Source organism: Myotis nattereri, assembly GCF_964212035.1.
Source record: "Myotis nattereri genome assembly, chromosome: 15".
Classification (NCBI taxonomy): Eukaryota; Metazoa; Chordata; class Mammalia; order Chiroptera; family Vespertilionidae; genus Myotis; species Myotis nattereri.
Window position 1 is genome coordinate 17,439,290 of NC_138090.1, and position 24,293 is coordinate 17,463,582.

Genomic DNA, 24,293 nt, shown 5'->3' on the forward strand with positions numbered 1-24,293 from the left:
GACCAAAACTTCTTTTTCTGTATTAAAGAAGTTGATGAAATAACCTTAACAATTATACCAATTATTGTTTATAGTAATTACCCCTTTATGAGTGTTCCTTTTGTTGTTAGTATTAATATTCATAGACCTATCTAGTCTTTTCTTATTTTCCCTAATCATTTTTGCATTGTGTGATTCTATGATTAATTTACTTTTTCAACTAAAGTTTTCAGATATTGACCTGGACCAGGCATTATTCCAGCCCTTTCCATCAGAAATTATATTTCAGAACTACACTCCCTGCGAAGTCTATGAAGTTCCATTGGTTTTGAGGAATAATGACAAAGTGAGTATGTTTGATGCGATAGCGGTATCTTTCATGGATACATAAGAAGGAGCAAGTTAAATTGGGATCATGTAGGATCTTAGATAAATTCTTTAAGACCTAGGAAAATAGATGAAAACATACCCATTGACTGTAGGCTTAATGAAGACAAGACTCTGTTGGTTGGTTTGTTGCTATATGTATGTTCAATCCCTGGGCAGTGCCCAACAAACAGAAAGCTCCAAACGTGCACTAATGTTTTCTTGAATAAAGGATTGGCTAGATGAATGTCATGAAGTTCTCATGTGTGACCAGTGGGCTAGGCTTTCATTTAAGACAGGGTGATTACTATTCATGCTTACATACTTTGCTTTAGAGCCTCCCTAATTGAAGGTGTAAACTCATCTGAATTGTGGTTATTCAGCCAATGCTTTTATATTCTACAAATTGTATTTTCTTTTAATTAAAAAAAAATGGATATCTCTTTCCCCCTTTTCTTTCTCCCTCTTTTTACCTCAGAAGACTTTAGATTTTTTGTTTACAGATAGTTTTGGGCAGCTTCTCTCACTGTTTATACCTTGTCACTTTGTGGTTGCAACTGAGGATTTCTTCTCCATCCTGTGCCTTTTTCTTCAGAGATAAATTAGGGTTTATTTTTAAAAAAGATACTAAATGCCTGAAGATTTCCTTGACATATAATGATTGTGGAAAAAAAAGAATTAGGCTGGAGGTCAGCATAAAGCACAGGTCGGTATGAAAAGTAATCAGATAGGGAGGAAAGGTCTCTGAGAGATGCTAAAGTTTAGGTGTAAAGACAAGTAAAAATACTTATAGAATCTAAGAATGTGGAGGCAAATTCTCACTAACCAAGGGAATTCTCCTGACCGAGGGAAGATAAGTAAAGACTATGCAAGAATCCAAGGCCAATGGGAAGACTTGCAGGTATCTTTGGCACAGTAGCTCATTAAATGAATCAGTGATGCTTCAAAGATCAGTGGGATGATTTAGTGAAAGCAAAGCCAGACCCTGGAGAAAAAGGGCATATTTTGTTTTTTGCTGCAGGAGTGTTAGCAAGAGAAGCTCAAGGGATAGAAGCTGAAGTGTAGGCACAGAGAAGAAAAAGAACCCAGGTGTTCAGGATTATGTTCCTAGACCTTAAGAAGAGATATATTGCATAGACTTTGGGACTCTCTCTTTTCATATAGGGCTGCCAAATAATTTAGTTTCTCACTTCCAGTTCTCTTTTTCCCTTTCTACATTACTTCTTTTTTTTTTTAACTTTTGCCTGAGTTTTCTTAGGCTTTGAAAGCCAGAGAGGAGATAGTCTAAGTCAGGGGTCCTCAAACTTTTTAAACAGGGGGCCAGTTCACTGTCCCTCAGACTGTTGGAGGGCCGGACTATAGTTTAAAAAAAAACTATGAACAAATTCCTATGCACACTGCACATATCTTATTTTGAAATAAAAAAACAAAACGGGAACAAATACAATATTTGTATTTGCACGTGGCCTGTGGGCCGTAGTTTGAGGACCCCTGGTCCAAGTCTTCAGTAGGTTGAGGGGTAGTTTGGGCCACTCTTCCCTGGCCTTAAACAAGAAAGGCATGCCAGTTGGTTTATATGGACAAGTCAACGATAAGGGACATGTGTAAGTTTTACTGCCAGAGGCCACTCAATTCTCATGGATAACCTGAGAGCTCTTGGTAAGATGCTGCTCGAGGGTTGGACCCCATCAAAGGATGGTTCTCATCTAGGGAAATTCAGCCAGCAACAAGCAGACAGATTTCTCTGTGCCAGGCAGGCTTGTTTCTGGGCAAGTTACTCCCAGGGCCCTTCCTTATACTAGATGCCTGATACAAGCCTACTTCTCTACTTTCTAGGTTCATGGACACTTAAGGAACCACTGAGATCTATTTGGGCACCGTGCCACTCACCTTTTATTGGCTTCCTCACTGGCACGGAATGCAAAAAGACATAGCCTGTTTGGTCATTATTTGTCTCTCTCTCTCTAAAACACACAAGTTGAAAGTAAGCCATGAACACTCCACAAGCCACAACATGATTCTACTTTGGGTACAATAATAATCAGCCAGACTCCAGAGGCAGACAGATCTGCGTTCAGATTCCAGCTGTCTCCCAGCTGCAGACCATGGGCAGGTCATGGACCATGGGGATAATAACACCCATCTCAATAAGTTGTTCGGAATAGTGAATGAGATACCGAGTGTATGCAGTTCAGTGCTTGTCACGTCGTAAGCACTATACCATTATTACTTTTATTACTATTATATTAGTGTTACTCTTGTTTTCCTTCCTAGTTTTTAGTTCACAGTTATGCTGTTATTGAAGTATTCCCAGCAAGCTTACACAGTATCACTTAACACATCATAAATGTCAGGGCACATTTTCCTTATCTCTATGAGTTTGCACACATCTCTTCCTTATCTCTTCACCCTCTGGTCTTACCTGTCTGAATTCTCTTTGCATTCCTTCTCCCCTTTCCCATCTGGGGACAGCTTTGAGAGGTGGTGGGAGGTCTTTTTCCCTCCCTTTTCACCTGAGGCATCTGAGTCAGACTTGACTATAGTTAACTTTCCTTCTGCCCTCTTCAGTCTTTAAAAAAACAATCCTGTCTCCCTTTCCTAGTGTCCCTAGAACCTCCACCCTTGACCACCCTCATTCTCCTCATGACTGCATTTCCTTTATTGCTTGGGCTAACTGAGAGAGAGCTACTACTCTAGGCAAGGCAAGCAAGGCAGAGAAATAAGACTTTAAAAGAATAAAACTGTTTGAAGCTGTTGGGAGACTGGCCTTGGGGACATTATACTGTTTTCTTTGTTCTTGCTTCCCAGTGGTGCTTACTTAGGACAATCTCATAGAGAGGAAGGCGGAGTTAGGCTGGGACTTGACTTGAACACCCTTGCTCGGTGAAGCTGTGGCAATAGGGCAAGTGTCTGGTTCTTCATCTGTAGAATGGGGGTCATAGTGTAGCTCAAAGTTTATTGGGAGAGTTAAGCGACACCTCATGTGCAGTGACGGTCCATAGCAGGAGTGCAGCGAGTGTGGTTTCTGCTCCCAGAGCAATTCTCAGATGTTGGGAAACCCAGCTCAACTCGGCTGTGTGAGAGCGGTCTTGGCAGTCACGTTCTTGGTCTCTGAAGACAGTCACATTTAAATAATAAAATGAACAAAGGCTTAAAATAACAATACAATGAGTAATAATAATGTTCACGAAATTCAAAGTTAAAATACATTGAGTGCCTACTTTGTGTAAGACACTGGGATAGAGGTAGGGCCTGTCATCTCCTATGACAGCTGATGAAACTGAAGTGTAGACCTGACCAGGGTCGCCTGGCTAGCGGGCGGTAGACGGAGATTTCATGTTCACCTACGAGGCCTGCACTTCCCCTTCTGCACTTTCCCACGCACAGTCATCGCTCTCTGTTTTTCTTGCAGATCCCAAGGATGGTGAAAGTTATTGAGGAAAGCTCGCCGTACTTTAAAGTCATCAGCCCCAAAGACATTGGCCACAAAGTAGCTCCAGGAGTGCCGTCCATATTCCGCATCCTCTTCACTCCAGAGGAGAACAAGGTAACGGCCGTGCTGGCAAGAAGTTGGTTGCATGCTTTCGCCAGCAGTTTGCAATTCAGGCATTAAGGAAGCGGTGGTTGGTTTTGGTGTTGGTGTGGGTACTGGTATTGTTAGTAGGGGTATTAGCTGTATTGGTTGCGGCGTTGGTGGCAGTGATATTGGTTTGATGGTGGTCGTTGTGTTGTTGATGGTTTCGGTGGTGGTGGTCGTGGTGGTGGCAGTGATATTGCTGTTGTTGATGGCATTGGTGGTGGTGGTGGTGTTGATGGTGTTCCTGTTGGTGGTGGTGGTGATGAGAGGAGTGATAAGACTGGGCGAGAGGAGGGGATGGCATTCCACTGGGAATGAGGATACAACTGTCAAGGAGTGTTGAGGGCTTATATGAGCTGTAAATAGCCAGGATGTAAAGAAGGGTAATCCTTCTAACCCCGCCTCTCCCTTCTCCCCCAGCACCTACCTCAGCATATTTATATTTGACTGTACAGTTAGAGGGATACCAAAAAGGAAAAGGTGTGGTCCAGATGCGGCGAGCTAAGGCAAATGGCTTCTTGGAAGTTTGGGATCCTAGCTATTACATTCCTCCGCCCCAGATTCTAACTAGTTTAGGAAAGGGACCTAAGATCCAAATATTGATCACAGTATCAGTCTAATTAATGGTAAAAAATATGGCCAGACCTGAGGCCTAGAAGGGGCTTCCTCCTGTTTGCCTGGAAAGGGATTGGTAGATAACTGGGCCTTGGTGAAGGGCTGACCTCACTGATAGCTCCGTCCAAGGAGGAGTGGAGAAGCTATAGCTTAGAGCATGTGTACACAGGAAGAATGGAAAGAGCCTGAATTCAAAAAGAGGCCATTTCCCCTGAGCACCACGGGTGGGGAATATAACCCATCCTTAGGCTCTCCTCGCTTGTAGGAATTCCAGTTCCTCCCAGAAGGAAGGACCAGCTAAGGGGGACTGAGAGAGGAGGCTTCCTCCCTATCCCTTCTCCAAGAGCACAAAAGTGTGGGTTGAATTTTCCTCTATATGGACCAAAGTGGGGACTTACGGGTTTTACCTGCATGATCAAAGGAGTTAGGACAAAAAATAAGGTTTAAATAGGCATAACAAAATATCAGGTTATATATAACTAGAGGCCCGGTGCACGAAATTCATGCACTTGGAGGGTGGGGGTGGTCCCTCAGCCCGGCCTGTGCCCTCTCGCAGTCCGGGAGCCTTTGGGGGATGTCCGACTGATGGGCCTAAGCCAGTGATGGCGAACCTATAACACGCGTGTCAGAGGTGAGACGCGAACTCATTTTTTTGGTTGATTTTTCTTTGTTAAATGGCATTTAAATATATAAAATAAATAAAAAAATATAAGTTTTTGTTTTACTATGGTTGCAAATATCAAAAAATTTCTATATGTGACACAGCACCAGAGTTAAGTTAGGGTTTTTCAAAATGCTGGCACGCCAAGCTCAAAAGGTTCGCCATCACTGGCCTAAGCTGTCAGTCAGACATCCTTAGCGCTGCCATGGAGGTGGGAGAGGCTCCCGCCACCACTGCTGCACTCGCAGAGCCATGAACCTGGCTCAGGGCTTCTGGCTGAGTGGTGCTCCCCTTATGGGAGTGCACTGGCCACCAGGGGGGCAGCTCCTGCATTGAGCATCTGTCCCCTGGTGGTCAGTGCGCGTCATAGTGACTGGTTGTTTCCGCCGTTCAGTCGATTTGCATATTAGCCTTTTATTAAATAGGATGTTAATAGTGTTCGTGACATGTCATTATGGCTGGAATCAAAAGAGCATAACGGGATCCGAGAGAACTAGATTTAAATCCTTGCTTCTCCATCACTAATACTTATTAGCTGCTGTCAATGTCATTCCCATATTCTTGTTTATTGCTATTGTTTCTACTTTTCTGGAGAGCAGGGATGGAGAATTTAAAATGTGATCTGCCAAGTATGTATCACTGTAGCGAGTGGTTTGAAATTCCATTATAATAAATAACACTGCAATTCTTATTTTGCCAATTTGTAATATCACTACTTCTTGGGCTGTGCTTGTGGACCTGGCATTTTGTTTGGTGTCCTGTTGAAATAAATGAAAAGATAAATAGCTCCAGAAGTAATGTCCTTTGTTAAGTGCAATTGAAGTCCTTGTTTTTCCTTGAGGCTCTATATCTGAATAGCAACTGATAAGAGAACAGCACCTGGGTTTAGTTTGGGTGTCAAATTCCCACACTGACGTTTCTGTAGGAAGCCAAGCATAAGCCGATTATAAGCCTTTGTGCATCTTGCAATAGAAAGCTTGCTGGACCTGAGGAGTTGGCTTTCCTTAATTTTTTTCTGTGCTGGAGAAAATATGTCTTCTGTTGGATAAGTATTTTTCTCCCAGCAGGTAGTCTGCCTGAGCAAAGGACACATGGGACTTTCTGAGGAGATGGAATGTTCTAGATCAGTGGTTCTCAACCTTCTAAATGGTGCGACCCTTTAATACAGTTCCTCATGTTGTGGTGACCCCCAATTTCATTGTTACAAATTGAACATAATTAAAGCCTAGTGATTAATCACAAAAACAATATGTAATTATATATGTGTTTTCCAATGGTCTTAGGTGACCCCTGTGAAAGGGTCGTTCAACCCCCAAAGTGGTTGCGACCCACAGGTTGAGAACCGCTGTTCTAGATTGTGATAGGTGTGTGGGTTGTGTGGATAAACTCATTTGTCAAAATTGCACATTTTTGTCAAAATTGCACATTTTTGTCAAAATTGCACATTTAATACTTATGCTTTCCAATATACCCAAACTTTACCTTATAACTATAGACATATAATAAGAATAGAAGGGGAGATGGATTGAGGTATAGAGAAAGCCAGAGTGGCAGAATATTAGTAATTGTTGAATCTGGTGATGGGTATGTGGGATGTGTTATACTGTTCTTTGTATATGTGTTCTTTGTATATGATTTAAGTTTTCCCTAATCAAAGGCTTAAAGAAAAGAGAGTTTTTATTACTGCTTATCTATACAGCAAATACATAATTGAAATGTATTTTAGGTATGTTTGTATTTACCTTATAAATATGGAATGCTAACATTCCATTGAGGATTACTACTTGGCTATATTTTGTGCCTGCTTATTTTTCTCCCAGGTTTTTTACTCCCTATTACCATTCCATTTCACCGACATTGCGTGTTTGCTGGGAAACCCCTGGATAAATTTTAACTGCTGTTTTACTGTTTCTTCTTCTAAGTATTTGAAAGTTATCAAAGGCTACAAGCGTGTATGCAGAGGCATAAAATGATAATAATGGCTCCCTAGAGAAATGCAATGATCTCATTTTGCGTACATTAAGATTTTGTTTTGGATATGGGCTCGAAGCTATAATATGATTTACAGAATTTGTTTTTCTAAGGACATAGTGATTTCTCCTTTTGCTGACTAAGACTGATGGCGTGTGTGTGGAGAAGCTCTTGCTGCTACTTTTGCTTTATTTTTTCTGCAAAGATCCTCTTACACTTGCACCATCAGCAGTGTTTCCAGTCCCTGGGCATCTACATTTCCACCCTGACGGTTGGAAAGCCGACAGGGGCATGCACGGAATGGCCAGCTGGGGTTAGTCATGCTGTCTTTAGTGCTGCTCCAGAATGTAGCAGAGGACTAACTGGAGCCAGATTTATTTTAGGAAAAATAAAAGTTCATCTTTTCACTGTGTCATTTTTTCTTCAGTTGGCCAAATTGATAGCCACCATACATATGTATTTTCCCTCCTTATCCCCTGCTGATCTGAGCACGCTCCATTCTTATTTACCCTCCTCACATCTGGAGGGTGAGATATGTAAATTGCAGTGTGCCATTGCTTAATAGGCCAGTCCCCTTTCAATTGGATTTCCAGCACCCATGTATATTAGCATGTCAGAGATGAAAATGCAATTCACATTTCCCCCCTGTCATCTATTAATCTGGCCTCCTAGGGATTGAACTTGTTAAGAATGCCAAATACCCAGATAACAGGTGCAGCAAATTTACTTCAGCTTTCCTTATCTCTTCTCACACAGACTTTAAAATAATGATTGGATATGTTATTAATCGAATAATCCTAGTGTACATGTCATCCTATCTAATAAAGAGGGAATATGCTAATTGACCCTTACACCATCGCAAAGATGGTGACACCCACAGCCAATAAGGAGGGAATATGCTAATTGACTGTCACACCCTCAAAGATGGCGGCACCCACAACCACAAGATGGCAGTGCCCAGTCTCCTCAGCCCCACTGGGACGCCTGCCTCTGGAGTCCCCCAGTCCCCTCAGCCCCCCAGCTGCCCAGGGCGGGCCTAAGGCACAGGCAAACCTTGAATGGCAGCTGCCTAGCCGCCCAGGGCCGGCTGAGGCTTGCGCTGCCGGCAGTGGCAGCAGCAGAGGTGTGATGAGGGCGTCGCCTTCCCCTGATCGCCGGGTTGCCTCCTGCACCTGAGGTCTCCCAGATTGTGAGAGGAGGCAGGCTGGACTGAATTTTCATGCACCGGGCCTCTAGTTGAAATATAATAGTCAATGCTGTCATAATACCACAAAATTCTGGAGCCTGGCATTTTTCTTGACCTCTTAAATTTGTATATTTACTATGAAAAGGTGTTTGAAAAATAATAGGCTTTTGCAGTAAAGCAAAAGTGGGTACTTTCTTGGGCTTAAGGAAGCATCTGTTTAACTACAGTGTTATCATAGGGAAATGGCTACAGCGAATAAAATGTGAAGTGATGCAATTTTATTGTTGTTATGTTTTAAGAAAACATCTAATATATTGTCAAAACTGTTTTACTGATTTGTTACTGTGAAACTTAAAAAATGATGGCCCAAGAAAAATAGGAAAATGTTAACATGTTTAGTGTTATCTAAAATGGCAATAATGAAATATATTGCCAGCATTTTGAATTAAAGTTTAGATATCATAAAATTTTCCACAATCAACAATGTTTGTTGGCAAAAAAATGTTAAGGATTTTGTGTTCTTTCTGCCTGGAATTGGCCCTCTCTAGTTCTGTCTGGGTCACCCCTGTAACCCCAGGACCTAGCACAGTGCCTGACACACAGGATGTGTGCAGTAAATATTCGTCAAGTGAGATAGGTAAGTAAAAGTTCATGTCAAGAAAATATAAATATGTCTTCTCAACTTGAGAATGGCCTACAGATGATAAAAGCAAAAAGCTTATAAAAAAGGACTCAAATGTCTTTTTGTGCCACAAGCATATTAGATGTTAACTTTCTTGTCATTTCAGCCAAAAGAAACATGTCTGAGAGTCTTATATAAGAGGAGTTCTTCTCACCATTTTTGTTTCATGTCATCCTTGAGTCATATCACTACTTTTTTAGCTTTCTGGACTTGATCAGTATCATTTTATAATAAGGTTAATATGATGGTGTTGGGAAATCTCTTAATGAAGAACTCTTGATACTTTAATACCCAAATAAAGATATTAAAAATAAGTAATATTGTCCTAGCTGGTTTGGCTCAGTGGATGGAGCGTCAGGCTGGGGACTGAAGGGTCCCAGGTTCGATTCTGGTCAAGGGCACATGCCTGGGTTGTGGGCTCGATCCCCAATAGGGGGAGTTCAGGAGGCAGCTGACCAATGATTCTCTCTCATCATTGATGTTTCTCTCTCTCTTCCCCCTTCCTCTCTGAAATCAAGAAAAATATATTAAAAAATGAGTAATATTCTTTCACTCACTCTGTACCAGGCCCAGTTCTGTGAGCTGGGATCCTTAGGAGAACAGAACAAACTTGGGCCTTTCTGGAGCTTGTGCTCCACAATGAATAAACAAACATGCATATAATTTAATGTCAGGTATTGACCTGATAGAGAAGAGAGAGTGATGAGAGGGTCCTGTTTCCTTTCAATAGGAGAGTCAGGGAAGACTTGTCTGATGAGGTAACATTTGAACAGAAAACTAAATCAAGCCATGCACATATCTGAGGGAAGATGTGTGTCTGGGAGAGGGCAGGTTCAAAGGCCCTGCCACTGAAACATGCCGGGCAACAGAAGGAATGCGGCTAGAGCAGAGGACGCTGCTGGAAGAGCGTAGGAGACAAGGCTGCAGAGAATGAGCATCTTAGGAATCACACAGTGTAGGTCAGGGAGCCATCTGAAAGTGTCCTATATAATAAAAGGCTAATATGCAAATTGCCCCCTCGACCAGGAGTTCAACCAGCAGTTTGACCAGGCGCCGGGGCCAGCTGGCCAACTGCCTGTGGCCCTTCCCCTCAGCTGGCCCAGCCCATGATCGGCCCCCTCCAACCCAATCCAGACCCCCCACCCGTGCACGAATTCGTGCACTGGGCCTCTGGTTAAAAAATTTTTTGTTATAGAAGCTTTCACTCATTTGTACAAGTAGAGAGAACAGTAGGTAGAGTGAACTGTCTTCCCTCAGATTTTCAGGTTATGAGTGCGTGACCAATCTTACTTCATCGATCCTGTTCCCTGCCCCAGAAGATTTGAAACCAGCCCCATACATCATATTATTTCATCTGTAAATACTTCATTGTCTGTTTCTAAAAGATCAGGACCTTTAAAAAGTTAACATAGCCACAATACCATAAACACACCTAAAAACAATAGTTTAGGAGTGGGGAAAAGGCAGAAAGAGGATAGCCAGGGCTTAACTACACTGGCTATGCCCAACCTTGAATTCAGCCTTGAGAGGCCGTTGCCTGAGCATTTAAAGGACAGAATTATTGCCATGTTTGCTCTCTCTCACAGAGCTAATATAAACTCAAGGTTCATTCTTTTCACTTCTCAGAAAGCCACATCTGCCAATTTCATATCCTACTGCTGGTGTTTCAAAGTTAAGAGGAAAGGCACGTTGGAAGGAAGGCTAATAGACAAAAAGTGGTTTGGACGTTTCATCTGGAGAGCACATGGGATAAAATTTTAGGATATAAAGTAAATTACGGCTGAGTCTCCTGTAGTAGAGGGGCCAGAGCTCACTGCTCTGCCGCTAAGCACAGTGGAAGGGAGTCCATCAGCTGAAGTAATTGCTTAGCTCGCAGTCTAACGAAGCCTCCCTTGTCGTAACACTGGAATTAATTTTAGGCCAGCACAGTAATATAAATTGTATATTACATAATCTAATGTAGTCATATTAAATGTAGAACTCTAGGGACTGGAATACATTATCGAGGAGCTGTTGAAAGAATCTCTTCATAATCTTTTATGAGTGCATGAATTGATTATGAAAAAAAATACACAGTGGTGGGCAAAAGTAGGTTTACAGTTTATATGGCAAAAAGACGTGCAGGTTATGATTATTATAATGGCTTTATTAACGCAAAAGAATATCACAATGGCACAGTGCACTTAGGTACAATCTAGTAAGTGCTCCAGTTGCCGGCCTTCATTGTTTACACATTCTTGTAGTCTTTGAATATCAGTGAACTGCCCGGCCAGTGTTGCTCAATGGTTAGGCGTTGACCCATAAACCAAGAGGTCATGGTTAGATTCCTGGTCAGATCACATGCCTTGTTTGGGGCTCAATTCCAGGAGGGGGTGTGCGGGAGGCAGCTGATTGATGTTTCTCTCTCATTGATGTTTCTATCTCTCTATCCCTCTCCCATCCTCTCTCTCTAAAATCAATAAAAACATATTTTTTAAAACAGGAAAATCAGTAAAGAAACCTGAAATTTCAGTGACCTGCAGGGTTAGCCCCACGGCCTCCTGAGGTCGTTGAATTCAAACATACTTTTTTGCCCACCCCTGTATAATTCCAACCAAACTTCAAGTCTTCCTCATTTGGACATACGAAGAGGGTTGAAAACATCCTTGTGAATATCTCAGTTGGCTTCCTAACTGTTCCCAGTTTCTTCAGAGCGAGGCAGAGAATATGTAAATATAGAATACGAGAGGACGAATTACTGTGGATCGCCTCTTATCCTGGGTTCAGCGGCAGCTTCTGTTCTTTCTCTCAAAGTCTCAGTTAATGTTCGGTCTCCACACCTGCCAGGAGCTTTCCAGTTTCTGATTCCCAACAAAACCTTTGCCTGCTAGGTTTGATCGCCTAAGAAACAATGAAAAACAGCACTCACCTCTTTAGGATCCTGATGTAATCAGACAAGGCTGTTTCATTGTTGACTTCAGTGGGGTTTTCTAGAGTCAAATATGCTTCATGTAATTTGTGCTTCCCCTATGTCTGGGTAACATAATTTTCAAGCCTGGCATTACCATCTAGAAACCAACTGGGGCTATCAATTTAACACATGTTAGAAGGCTGACTCGGCATGGTTAGAAGGAGGATGTGAGGGAACTGGTGTGAACCTCCTCTGATCGAAACACAAGGGTGCCATCCCCCACCCTCCCTCCCTCACATCTGGGAAACAAGAAACATAAGCTTTCTGTTAGCTTGTAGGCTTTAACACTTGAACTGCTCTCTCTGTCAGAAAAGAGTATCTCAATGAATGTACAACTATAATTGTCTTGAGACAGTTTCATAGAATATATTAATTTTTTTTGCTAGATGCCTGGCATATGGCCATATTTCTTGCCCAGTTATCTTGATCATGTTGCTGTGTCCACAGATAATGATTGTACCTTCTCCTGTAGGATTACGCCCATATGTTGACCTGTGTGACTGAAAGAGAAAAGTTCATCGTACCCATCAAAGCCAGAGGCGCTCGAGCCATCCTGGATTTTCCTGACATGCTGAATTTTTCCACTTGCCCTGTCAAATACAGGACTCAGAAGATTCTGCTGGTCCGGAACATTGGCAACAGAGACGCCGTGTTTCACATCACAACGTACAGGTATGCATTCCTGTGCCTCTTGTTTTTGATCCATGATAGCCACATCCAGTCAGCATAGGTCATTGGCTAGAATAGCAGTTGGGGTTGGAATTGCTTGTTACAGTCTCGAGTTGCCAGGCTGGGAGATCTCACGGGTGTGGGGCAGACTTCCTCTTCATCCCCAAAGGAATCCAAATTTCAAGGTTACCTGTTTGGGTTTGGAGGGTTTTCTGAAATGCTGGATGAGAGTCTCTCTACGTAGCATGGAGAATGGTCCGTGGGAATCTATGAATAAACGTTTGTTTTATCTAAGAATTTGATAACTGGCTGTACTATTTTTCTACTGCTATTATCACAAATTACCACCAACTTAAAGGCTTAAAACCACACAAAGTTATTCTCTGGCATTAGACGGTGAGAAGCCTCACAGGGCTACATCAAAGGGGCCAGCAGGGCTGTGTTCTTATCTGAAGGCTTGAGGGGAGGATCCATTTCTTTGCCTTTTCCACTTCCTAGGGGCCACCCCTATTCCTTGGATCACGGTGCTCAGTTTTCTCCTCTGAAAAATAGGAAAAAGCATAGTAGCCGCCTAATAGGGTTGTTGTGAGGAATAAATGAATTAATAAGTGTTAATTGCTGATACACAGCAAGTGGAATATACTAAGTGTTTGTTTCTTCTGATTGTTTCTTCAAATGAGCAATGGCTAGTGTAGTGGGCAGAATAATGGTTCCTCAAATATGCCCATATTCGAATCCCAGAACCTGTGAGTGTATAATGTGATATGTCAAAGGGGGTTTAGGGTTGCAGATGTCATTAAGGTTGCTAATCAGCTGACCTTAAAATGGGGAAGTTATCCTGGATTATCAGGATGGGCCAGTGTAATCACAAGGGTCTTTAAAATAGAAGAGGGAGGCAGAAGGAGAGTTCAGAGTGATGAGATGTGTGAGAGAAACTCAACCTGCTCTGCAGGCTTTGACGATGAGGAAACAGAGCAGTAGAGAGGTTGTATAACTTGCGCAAGAGCACATAGCTAGTAAGCGGAAGGAGTTAGCGTTTCGTCTGATAATTTGAGAAGTCGCTACAGGGTAGTAGACACCATGGGACAATATGAAGGACAATGAGACAATCCTTGCCTGCAAAGAGCTCTCTTATAAGATGGGAAAGAACAATTGTTATGAAACTTCAAAACGGCGTCTGATCAGCAAGACCATGACAAGAGGGACCAGCTTGGGAGGATAGGAAACAGAGGGTCAAGTTCTTTTCTATGACTTAAAAAAGTGTGTATATTGATCTGGACTGTGAGCCCATTTTCTGAAGGGCTTTATCTGTGGAATCCTTTGCTGGTTTAAGGATACATCTCTTGAGAAAGGATTAGCATTTGCTTCTGCCTGGTTCATAAAGGTTAGATTGCATAGACTCTTGGTGATTATTTGCTGATTATTTGACTTGGGGGTTCGTGGACTGAGAGAATAAATCCAAACCCCAAACCTGCATAGGACACATGTCCAAAGTTATGAATCCCTAGATAAGTTTTGTTCCTTCCTCTCAAAACCAAGACAGACATTTTCCCTTGTGCTAATGGAGAATGGTTTGGCAGCCCTTCAAGTTTCCCGGTTCTATTTTTTTTTTTAAATATTTTATTGGTTTTTTACAGAGAGGAAGGGAGAGGGATAGAGAGTTAGAAACATCAATGAGAGAGAAACATCGACCAGCTGCCTCCTGCACACCCCCCACTGGGGATGTGCCCGCAACCAAGGTACATGCCCTTGACTGGAATCGAACCTGGGACCCTTCAGTCCGCAGGCCGGTGCTCTATCCACTGAGCCAAACTGGTTAGGGCAAGTTTCCCGGTTCTATATGGGGGTTTTGTTATACGTGCCCTGACTTGACCCTCTCAAGGCGGGCTGTTAAAGCCCAGGCTTCCAGGTCGCTGGGAACCCAGGGCAGACCCAGCATTAGCTCAGTGGCCTACGATTTAGTTCTCAGTTTCTCCTTCGTTTTTGAATCTTGTGGCTTTGCCTGAATTGTTTGCGTGCTCAGCCACACATTTATGTAGTTCTATTTTATCCAGTCTTTCTAGGTATTCCTTGTAGAAGAGTTTTCAACTTGCTCAGTCTGCTGCATTGTAGGTAGCAGGGCTGCCGTAATGCAGGTTGAAGGCACATCCCCTGGGAAGGGATCTGTGTTTATTCTTCCACGTGTTCCAGGAGCATCACTGTCTCTGAACCATTTCACGTAGATCTGAGTTTCTGTCTGGTATTGTATGTCTCCTCGCGGATACACTATTTTTAGTATTTCTTTGCAGCATAGGTCTACTGGAAATTCTCTCAGCCTTTATCTATTTAATGAAAGGTATTTTGCCTTCATTTTTGATAGGCATTTTCTCTGCATTATGGAACTCTGAATTGACAGTAATAGATACACATATTTTATTTAGTACTTTAGAGATGTCACTTTATGGTCTATTGGCTTATATTTTTCTCATGAGAAGTCTGCTTATAACCCTTGTCTTTTTCCTCGATGTCTTTTTCTTGGGCTGCCTTCAAGATTTTTTTCTTATACAGGTGGGCAAAAGTAGGTTTACAGGTGTGATACAAATTCATAGTCCAATAATTTATAAATAATTAATAATGTGAGAATAAACTGTGTTTTGTGTACACACAACTGTAAACCTACTTTTGCCTACCCCTATATTTGTTTTCTTTTAGCACTTTGAATATGATGCGTCCAGGTGTGGGTTTTGTGTTTTATTTTTAAGAAATTATTTATTTTGCTTTTGTTTAGTTTTAGTTTCAATCTTGCACGGGGTTCTCTGAGCTTCCTGGATCTTTTTTTATGTTTGGAGGATCTCAGCCACGATCTCTTCAAATGTTTCTTCTGCTCCGTCCTCTCTCACTGCTTCTTCTGCTTCTCACAGGTGACACAGTCTGCAGGCGCCCATCTCCCTTGGGGGCTGAAGACTGTCCATTTTTAGATTTCCTGCCACTTGTTTGTCCTGCAACCCCAGTGCTCTGAATGGTTCAAGAAAACTTGGGATTTTGCTGTTTATCGTGGGGTTTTTTTTGTTTTGTTTTTTTTTCATCGTTAGAGTAGGAGAGACCCTCTTTCTAGCTTTCTGCATCCTAGGTGGAAGCAGGACCCCGATCTACTTCAGATAAATGCACCGTCAAAGGCAAAGGAAGAGTTCTTGTGACACTCGGTGTCTCCTGACATTGTCCGTAGCGCCTATACAGCCTGAGCCTGCCATCTCCGGGCGGGACTCGCCTCTTTTGATTGAAGGAGAAGGAAGCCGGTTGTTCAGCTGGCTCACCGTGACTTAGAAAGAACCAGTTTTTAAAAATGTAATAAAAGGCCTCCCACAACCGCCATCTGCGGTACACGTTACCACTTCCGTTACGTTGGTATTCTTCCATTAGAAAAGAGAAGCCAGCTCAGGTGGGCAAACAAGTGCAGGCAGCGCATCCTCCTGGGCTGTTTGGCGGAATCTTCACAGCTCTGCATACATGACAGTTTCATTACATATTGCATTTCCGTAAAGTGAAACAAAAATCACTCCGCAGATTGAATAGTGTGAAGTGCAGGAAGATATCTCAAGCATGTGTATCCGTCACTATGAACGTGAATCACCTTCCCCTAATATAGAAACACCTCTAAGGTAAAATGGTTAGCCAACTTAAGGACTAGCTGGGAATCATAAAGACATTAGAAACTATAGTCCAACATTCCCATTGTACAGATAAAGGAAGGAAGGTCTGAGAAGGGAAATAAATGATTTATCGAAACTCCCCCAGCAAGTTATAATAGCAAAGCCTGGATTAAAATAGACATGACGCAGTTCTGGGCTTCTGTACCCGCAAATCCATTCCTCACCCTTTCCCTACAATACTCAGTGTCACCTTCAGGCTGTGTTAGTCCCTCTAGCCTCCTGAGTCAGCTGGGTACCCGCTGGGTTTGACCAACTGGGGGCACTAGAAGGAGATTAGACGGTAGGAAGAAGCCAGGGTATATCTCCTCCTCCCTCTCTAACTTCAGCAGAGTCCCCAGCAAGCAAATGTATTTCCCCTGTGATTCTAGCCCTTCAGACAAGCCCACCATGGGTTCTACCTTCTGCCAGGCCCCCAGGGCCTGGTCATACTTCCTCCTCATCTTTTGTCTCCAGCCCGGGTGGAAGTGGCTGTTGTTACTAATCCCTGAGTTATCTCGCTGTCTTTAATTGGGCTTCTCATCATTCCCATCTTCGGTGTAACCGAGACTCTCAATTAAATTCCCTGCCTGCAAATATTTTTGTTTTCCTGCTTAGACTTTGCATAAAATAATAGTTTTAGGTTCGTTCCACAAAATGCACATTTTCCAACCATGCTGTCAATTCTGTGAGCAACTTCAAATCCTTCCAATAAATCTCTTTTCTGCTTGTTAGTCAGAGTTGGTTTCTGTTGTTTACAGCTGAGAACCCCGAGGGTTACAATGCAAAGGGTCGCGGCTGGATTTGTGGTCACTTCGTGTTGAATCAGAATCTCTGGGAGATCCCCTGGCAGGTGTCCATTCTGAAAAGCACACAGGTGACTGCTGCCCGACTGGGCAGGGGACCACGATTTCGGTTAATATGGTTGTCAATAGACATGGCAGAGCAGTGGATATGGTTTGAGAATTTGGAGTCAGTCAAAAACCCAGCATCTCTTGTTGGTCTTTACTACTTTTAGAGCCAATATACAGTTAGAAATAATATCTCACAGGAAGTAGTTTTAAAAAAACATCATATTCTTTTCATTGAAATAATGATTCAATTAATGTTTATGTTCACAAATGGTTAAATTCATATAAATTACAAAAAAGAAAAGTAACTTTATAGGTCTGTTGCTGCCGTTAGAATATGAGCTTCTCAAATGCAAGGGTTGTATTTAACTTCATTTGTGTCCCCAGCATTTAACGAAGTATCTAAAGTAAACAAGTGCTCAATAAATGTTTACAGGCTAGCACAAAGGCAAAGCTACAATAGGCTCCAAGCATTATACAATAAGCACAAGGTTCTTTATACTAATATAAGGAGCTGCACTTGCTATAAAATATGCAAAGAACATAAACAATTACTCTTCAACTTTATTACAGATTTGACCTAACACTCTAGGAGGTGCCAGAATGACTTGGATGATTCAAGTCGGATTAATCTTGGAAGGTGAAATAGAAAAGATTAAGAAGCAATTTCAAAATCTAAAACCTCAAGTTAGGAATCAGTTAATAAAAAGCTTATCTGAAGAAAAAGTACTAATATTTTATTCAATATTTAATAAAATAGAGCCAATATTTAGTTTTCTGCTAAAGCATTGAGTCATTTGGATGGAATAGTTTTAGTTCTTAAGACTTTGAACAAAAATCTTTCAAAGTCCCTTAAAATCTTTCCTGTGGTTCATGATTTTTTCACAAACCCAAGTTCCCTCCCTCATCAAGTATTTGGGATTAATGAGGATGTGATATCAAAACCGAACACTTTAGTAGGGAAAGCCAGTCTTATGCCCGGAGGAGCAGTGCTTTTAGCTCTTTGTAAGAGCATTTTCCGATATGCTCTTGATAGATTCTAGCCTGTTCAGCCTGTCTGCTTTTAGTAAAACGAAGTAAAAAAATTAAGCTAGAGACAAGGCTTAAGCACCGGAACTTAACACACTCTACCCAGTTACTGTCTGATTTACTGAGAGTGCTTAGGCAGCTCTAAGTAGCTATGGCGATCCCAGGCGATTGCCTAGGTCCTGAAGACATTTAGTGTAATACAAGCCCAACCATTAGCACAACAGCAAAGTATCTGTTACCTCTCTATGGAACTTGGATTACTGGAGTTCTAGAGAAGGGTCACTTTTGTTTTTCACAGAAAATTGGCTTAGGCTCTGCAATGTAACACTACCCGAGTCATTTCAAAAGTGTTCTTTTGCTACCAAGAAATATTTGAAAAGAAAATGAAAGCAATTTCATTTCAGGGCAGGAAGAAAAACATTAGGAACTAGGGAGACAAAGACAGGGGAAAACATTACAGTAGATTACATTGTTCCCTAACCAGGAAGCGGGGGCCAGTTCTCAACATTTTAGATTCTTACTGGGGCCGTAAGGGAGGAAGGAACTTTTGAGACTGTGAGACTCAACTTCGTCCCACATGAAGCCGAAATTCGTGAGATACTGAAAGTCTACTCCGCTTCCGTTCCTTCCACTAGGATGTGATAATCACTAATGTATGATTGCAGATATTTTTATTTCCCTCTAAGAGTGGGTTGTAATTGCGTCTGACAGCCTCTGCGAGAGGCTCCTGTGAATAAAGAACTGTGCCTGGAGTGGCGAGAGACACCAAGAGAGAGTCTAACAAGGTGGCTTGGGTAAACAGGAAGAACCTGAACTTGAAGGCGTGGTCCATTCAACCTCCACCACCGCCTCGCTGGGTAACTCTGGGACAGTTGCCTGCCTTTTTGGAGCATCTGTTTTCTCATGTCTAAAATGCAAATAACAATACCTACTTTCTCAAGGTGTTTCTGAGGATTGGGGGAATTAACTAACATATGTAGAGTGCCGGTGTAGTACCCAGCATAGAAGCTTTGTTTGCTTTTCCTTTCCTTTCATCTCGAGAGTCTCTAGCTTTTGAGAGAAGCAGGTATGAAAAGTCAGTATAGTACAAGGTGAACTGAAGTAAGAAGTAAAAAAAAAAAAAAGTAAATTATAGCCTCTGAGAAGAAGGAGACATTATTGGCAAGAGGGAGAATTGGGGAAGATTCTATATAAGAAGCGATGTTGAGTCCGGGCTGTGATGAGTGGCTTTGGAAGGCGTGGGGTTTGTCTGTGCAGGGGGCACAGTCTGGCTGGAAGGGAGAGGAGGTGGCAGTGCCAGGGGAGGTTATGGGTGAAGAGACTAAAGTCCCCCCATGCCATCCCACCCAACCTGACTTGGAATGTGACAGGTGTAGGGGACATTTGGACAGATGTCTGTGTTTAATGAGAATGCAAAAACTGCTGGGGAACAGATTGTGTGGGACCTCAACTGCCTAGGACTTTGAACTTTATGGCATAGGTTGGGAGGCCCACTGAGGTGTTTGAACAAGAGGTTGATGTGCTATGACCTGTGTGTGTTCTTTATGAAATCTCTAGAGCCGTGTAAAGCATTGAGAGGAGAATTATAAAAATTTGAACTCATCTAAATACCCGGGATCATCCCCAGACTCATCTTCCATTGAGGGGCTGCCAGGGAGGGGGGTGAAAATAACAATAGCAACGACAAAAATAATGACACACACTTTTTTTTAGCACTCCCCACGTGCCAGGCATTATTCTAAGCACGTTACTCACGTCAACTCCTTTATTCCTCACTAGGGTCCTGTGAAGTCGGTGCTGTCATTACCTTCATTTTATAGGTGAGGAAACTGAAGGTTCAATGACTTGCCCAAGGTCATGGCAGAGCTGGGTTTTGAACTTACTCCATTGACTCCAGGCCAATAACCACTGCACCATCGTGCCTGTGCAGCAATGTCTGGGGTTTATTGGGGATTGGTGCTGCAGGAATGGGAAAAGGACTAATATCAAAGAGGAAAAGTAAAGACAGGAGAACATCAGAGAAAATAAACAATTGCCTGTGGGAGGAAGCACCACAGGTCCCGCAGTAATAATCTCAGGTACCACCCGGTGCGGCCTTGGCCATAAGCTCTGCACCTCATAGAGAAAGCTTAGGTGTTCTGAAATTAAGCTCATTATCTAAGGGAGGATTTCAGGGTCTGTTGTGATATAAGTAACTAATCAGAAATAGCTTAGCCTGCCAGACGTTGCACAATGCATCACTTTGAAAAGCTAGCAATTGGAAGAAGTGAAATGGAGCGTGAAAATAATGAAGTGGACTGGGTTTCCGATTTGGGAGGAAGAACTCTGTAAATTATTTAAGGCACTTCATGATCAGATCCAGCTTCTCGCTTACTACTCCCTTCCAGGGCAATTAGACGAAACGGCTTCCAAATCCCCCCTACCTCCCGTAGTGTCTACGTGCCCAAATTCTATTTTGAAGACACCGAACTTGTCCCCGTCTGCCTTTTCCAATGCTTTTCACCCTTCCTTCCCCAGCTTGCCCTCGCCCAGGAGGCTGGCCTGTATGGCACAGGTCAGCGGGCTCCCGGCCGCTGGCCTCTGGTTGGTTCAGGCATTGGGAGCCCGGCAGGCAATCAGACAGCAGGATGTGAGGGCAGGACACTTCTCCTCCTGGTGTCTTCCCTCTGAAGGGGGCTGGCTGTCTCTCTTGACTAAAGCTCTTTGCTCCTCATAAGGTAGCGTTCTCTCAGGACTCTTGTGGGTTTTAAAAACCAATCTTTCTCCTTGGCTCTTTGGGCCTAGAGGGGGTAACAGCTCTACAGTTAATAACCTTGGATGATGGAGTGGTCTCTTGTAGTTTCCCTCCAGCCCTCCTCCTGGGCCCCTTCAGTAGATAGATCCCTTGTTAAACTGCCCTCAGATGAACCTTCTGTGATTGAGTCATCACTTTCTGTTGGGGACTCTGGTATTTTTTTTTTCCATTATGAAGCCCTTTTTTCTCTGAACTCTCACAAAACTTGATTTGTATCCCTTCGAAGGTACTGTTCTTTTGCAGATTACATGATTTGCATCCATGTTGTAAATCTGTCCCTTACCGAATCACTCGGTGAATGTTAAAGGGATTGCCGAATGGCAAGGACACAAACAAGGATATTATCGCGTCATTTAATTTTCTCTTAAACTTGCTGATCTATTGCCGTTATTTTAACATTAAAACTACAGACCTTTCACATTAGGGGGAAAAGTCTACTTCACCAGCCCTGAGTTACAGTGTCGGGACTAGACCATCTACAGATCTAGATCTTATACCTTCTCCCCTCACAGTCAGGAACGTATGCTGATGGTGTCTCGTGTGTTGCAGGCCGTTCTCGGTGGAGCCCTCTGTTGGCACTCTTACCGTGGGAGAGTCCATGCAATTGGAAGTGGATTTTGAGCCACAGGCTGTGGGCAATCACAGCAAACGGCTGATTGTGTATTACGACACAGGTATGCATTCTCCTTATTTAAAAGTTCCGCCCGTTAAGAAAGGTCAGATGGAAAACACAAGGACGCAAAGCAGGGAATGGTTATTTTGGCTGCTTGAGAGTAAGCTAAGATCCGCCAGGTAAAGAACAAAAGAATAAATGCCTCCAACAGAAATAATGTTGAGGCAGATATAAACCCCACCTGACTGGCTTCTCCAACGTTTACAAGCCTGAGAAATACAGGGCTCAGGAGGGAACCTACACCCAGATGTCACCTTAGTAGGTTGCGGTTATTTATATGTAAATGGAACTTGAAGATAACTTCATACCCCCATGTGTTTTCCATTTGATTTGTTGCTGCGTTTGTCTGACATTTTGAAAATATAAATCCCAGTTCAGATGGTCTTTTGTGTGTTCACTAGTCTGTGTAAGATGCAGTTACTGTAATCCTTAGAATGTGCAAATATCTTACTTCTTTCTTAAATACAGTATGAGGCGGCGACTATTGCCACAGCAGTTTCTTGAAGGCCATACCCTGCCTAATGATGGAAATTATTCATTTAATTGATGGTCATGTAGACTGCATGTACAATATGCAAGTATCCAAAGTTGGTTTTCAAATTAATATTTTACCGTTCCCATCTATTACTTCCTATCCTCATTTCCTCCACATTTCTTTTTGAACCGTTCACGTGGAGTGATCCAGATTGTCTGCGTCAGGAGGGCGTTCGCTGTGGGAGAAAACAGAGCGTACAGCCAGTAAAGAGCACCAGAAGACACTGAGGTCACAGCTCAGAGCTGCTGGCTTTGTGGATGCGGAGCTGAGCAGGACAATTCAAGCCGTTGCATAAGCACTCGCGGCTAAGTGGTTCTGGCTCTACATTGCCCAGCATTAAAACTGCACATAACCAGGGGCACAGTCTGTATTTCTTATCGGTTAGTGTTGGCCATAGTTCACTGGCCGCTGGCAAGAGAACCCTGACCTGATCCAGCTTAAGCAAAGAAGTTTGGGCCCATGTCACCCAACAGAGGAAGGTTAAACGCACAGCTTATACCACATCAGGGACATTGATTTTTTCCAAAGTAGTCCTGCCATTTTACACTCCCACCAGCAAAGAGTGGGTTCCAGTTGCTTCACAGCCTTGCCAACACCTGGTGTTGTATTGTTCATTTTAGATATACTCGTGGCACAAAGGGATGTCTTCTAGGGTTTTAATTTTCATTTCTCTAATGATTAATGACATTGAGCCCATTTTCATGTGCTTACTAGCCATTCATATGTTTTTATTATTAACTTTAAGAGTACTTTATAACTTTATAGTCTGAATACTAGTCATTTGCCAGATATATGTATTGTTAATATTTTCTTTCAGACTGTAGCTTGCCTTTTCATTTCCTTAATGGTATTTCTTAATGAGCAGACATTTTTCATTTTGATGAAATCCACATTATCAGTTTTTTTCTTTTAGGATTAATGCTTTTTGCCTTCTTGCTAAGAAATCTTTGCCTTCTCCAAGATCATGAACGGATTCTCCTGTGTTTACTTTTAGGAGGGTATTAGTTTTAGCTTCTAGGTTTAAGTTAGTGATTGATCTTTGATTTCATTTTTGTGTATGTGTGAGGTGGGGACCATGTTTCTCCCCTCTCCCGCCCGCCCCCCCATATGCATTACTAGCTCTTCTCCATTCTATTATCTTGTTCTGAAATTTTAATTGGTTACTCTTTGTTCTATTACTTAATCTATTATTACTCTGTTATTTATTCCTTTTAACCTCTTTTATGTTTTCTATTTCTTTGTCTCTGTAGACATCTCTGGATACTTCTTACCTATTCAATAATTTACTCTTCAGTGAAGTCTACTGAGTTTCAATTTTTCAATTATAATTATTTTCATTTCTGAAATTTTGATTCTTCTTTAAATCAAAGTGCTCTCTACTCTTATTTTTCAAGTTTTCCTTTTATTTTTAAAATATATTAAACTTATTTATATTTTGTATCTGATAATTCAAATATATTGTCTGTTTATTTATTTATAATTTATTTCATTTGCTGCTTATTGTTTCTGATGATTTTCAAGCATGTTATCTGTAGGGAGGGGAATTATCTTTTCCCTGTACCCTTCTAGGCTTTTAGCTGGGCCCCTGTAACAAAAAAAAAAAAAACAGATTATCAGGAGAAAAGCATACAAATTAATGTAATTCTTATGTGACACGGGAGCCTTCAGAAGGAAATGAAGACTGGAAGAAGTGGATAAACCGAGTGTTTTTATGCTAGGTTTGATGAGGAGTGGTCAGTTGGGAAAATGTGATAGGACAAAAAAGGGTATGAGCTGCGTGTAGTAAACTTGGGGAAACAGTAAGGCCTGTTTGCTCAGCTTCCTCTCAGTGTCCCTCTGTCTTTGCAGATAAGGATGCTTCTGTCATCCACGTCTAGGCGGGCACCTCTCCAATGAAGGTCTTATGACCTGCTTGCTTCAGGGGAAAGTAAAAAAATAAAAATCCTTCCTGCACCTGCCAAGTTGCCATAATTTGGGGTAGTGTGTTCTCAATTGGCCTATCTTCTGCTGCTGTGTTTTGTAAATTTTGAATTTAGCATTTCCACTTTGGGTGGGCCCTAGACTTTATGGCCTGTCCTAGGAATACAAAG

At 42.3% G+C, this 24,293-nt stretch overlaps 1 protein-coding gene across 1 annotated transcript in view; it reads left to right on the forward strand.

Moving 5' to 3' along the window:
* Positions 1-24,293, forward strand: part of HYDIN (HYDIN axonemal central pair apparatus protein) — a 329,140-nt gene that overhangs the window by 62,863 nt on the left and 241,984 nt on the right. Inside the window, exons 4-7 of the mRNA XM_081108072.1 lie at positions 206-325; positions 3,758-3,892; positions 12,460-12,659; positions 21,545-21,669. Of these exons, the coding sequence (XP_080964198.1) occupies positions 206-325; positions 3,758-3,892; positions 12,460-12,659; positions 21,545-21,669 (580 nt within the window). The remainder of the gene's footprint in view (positions 1-205; positions 326-3,757; positions 3,893-12,459; positions 12,660-21,544; positions 21,670-24,293) is intronic.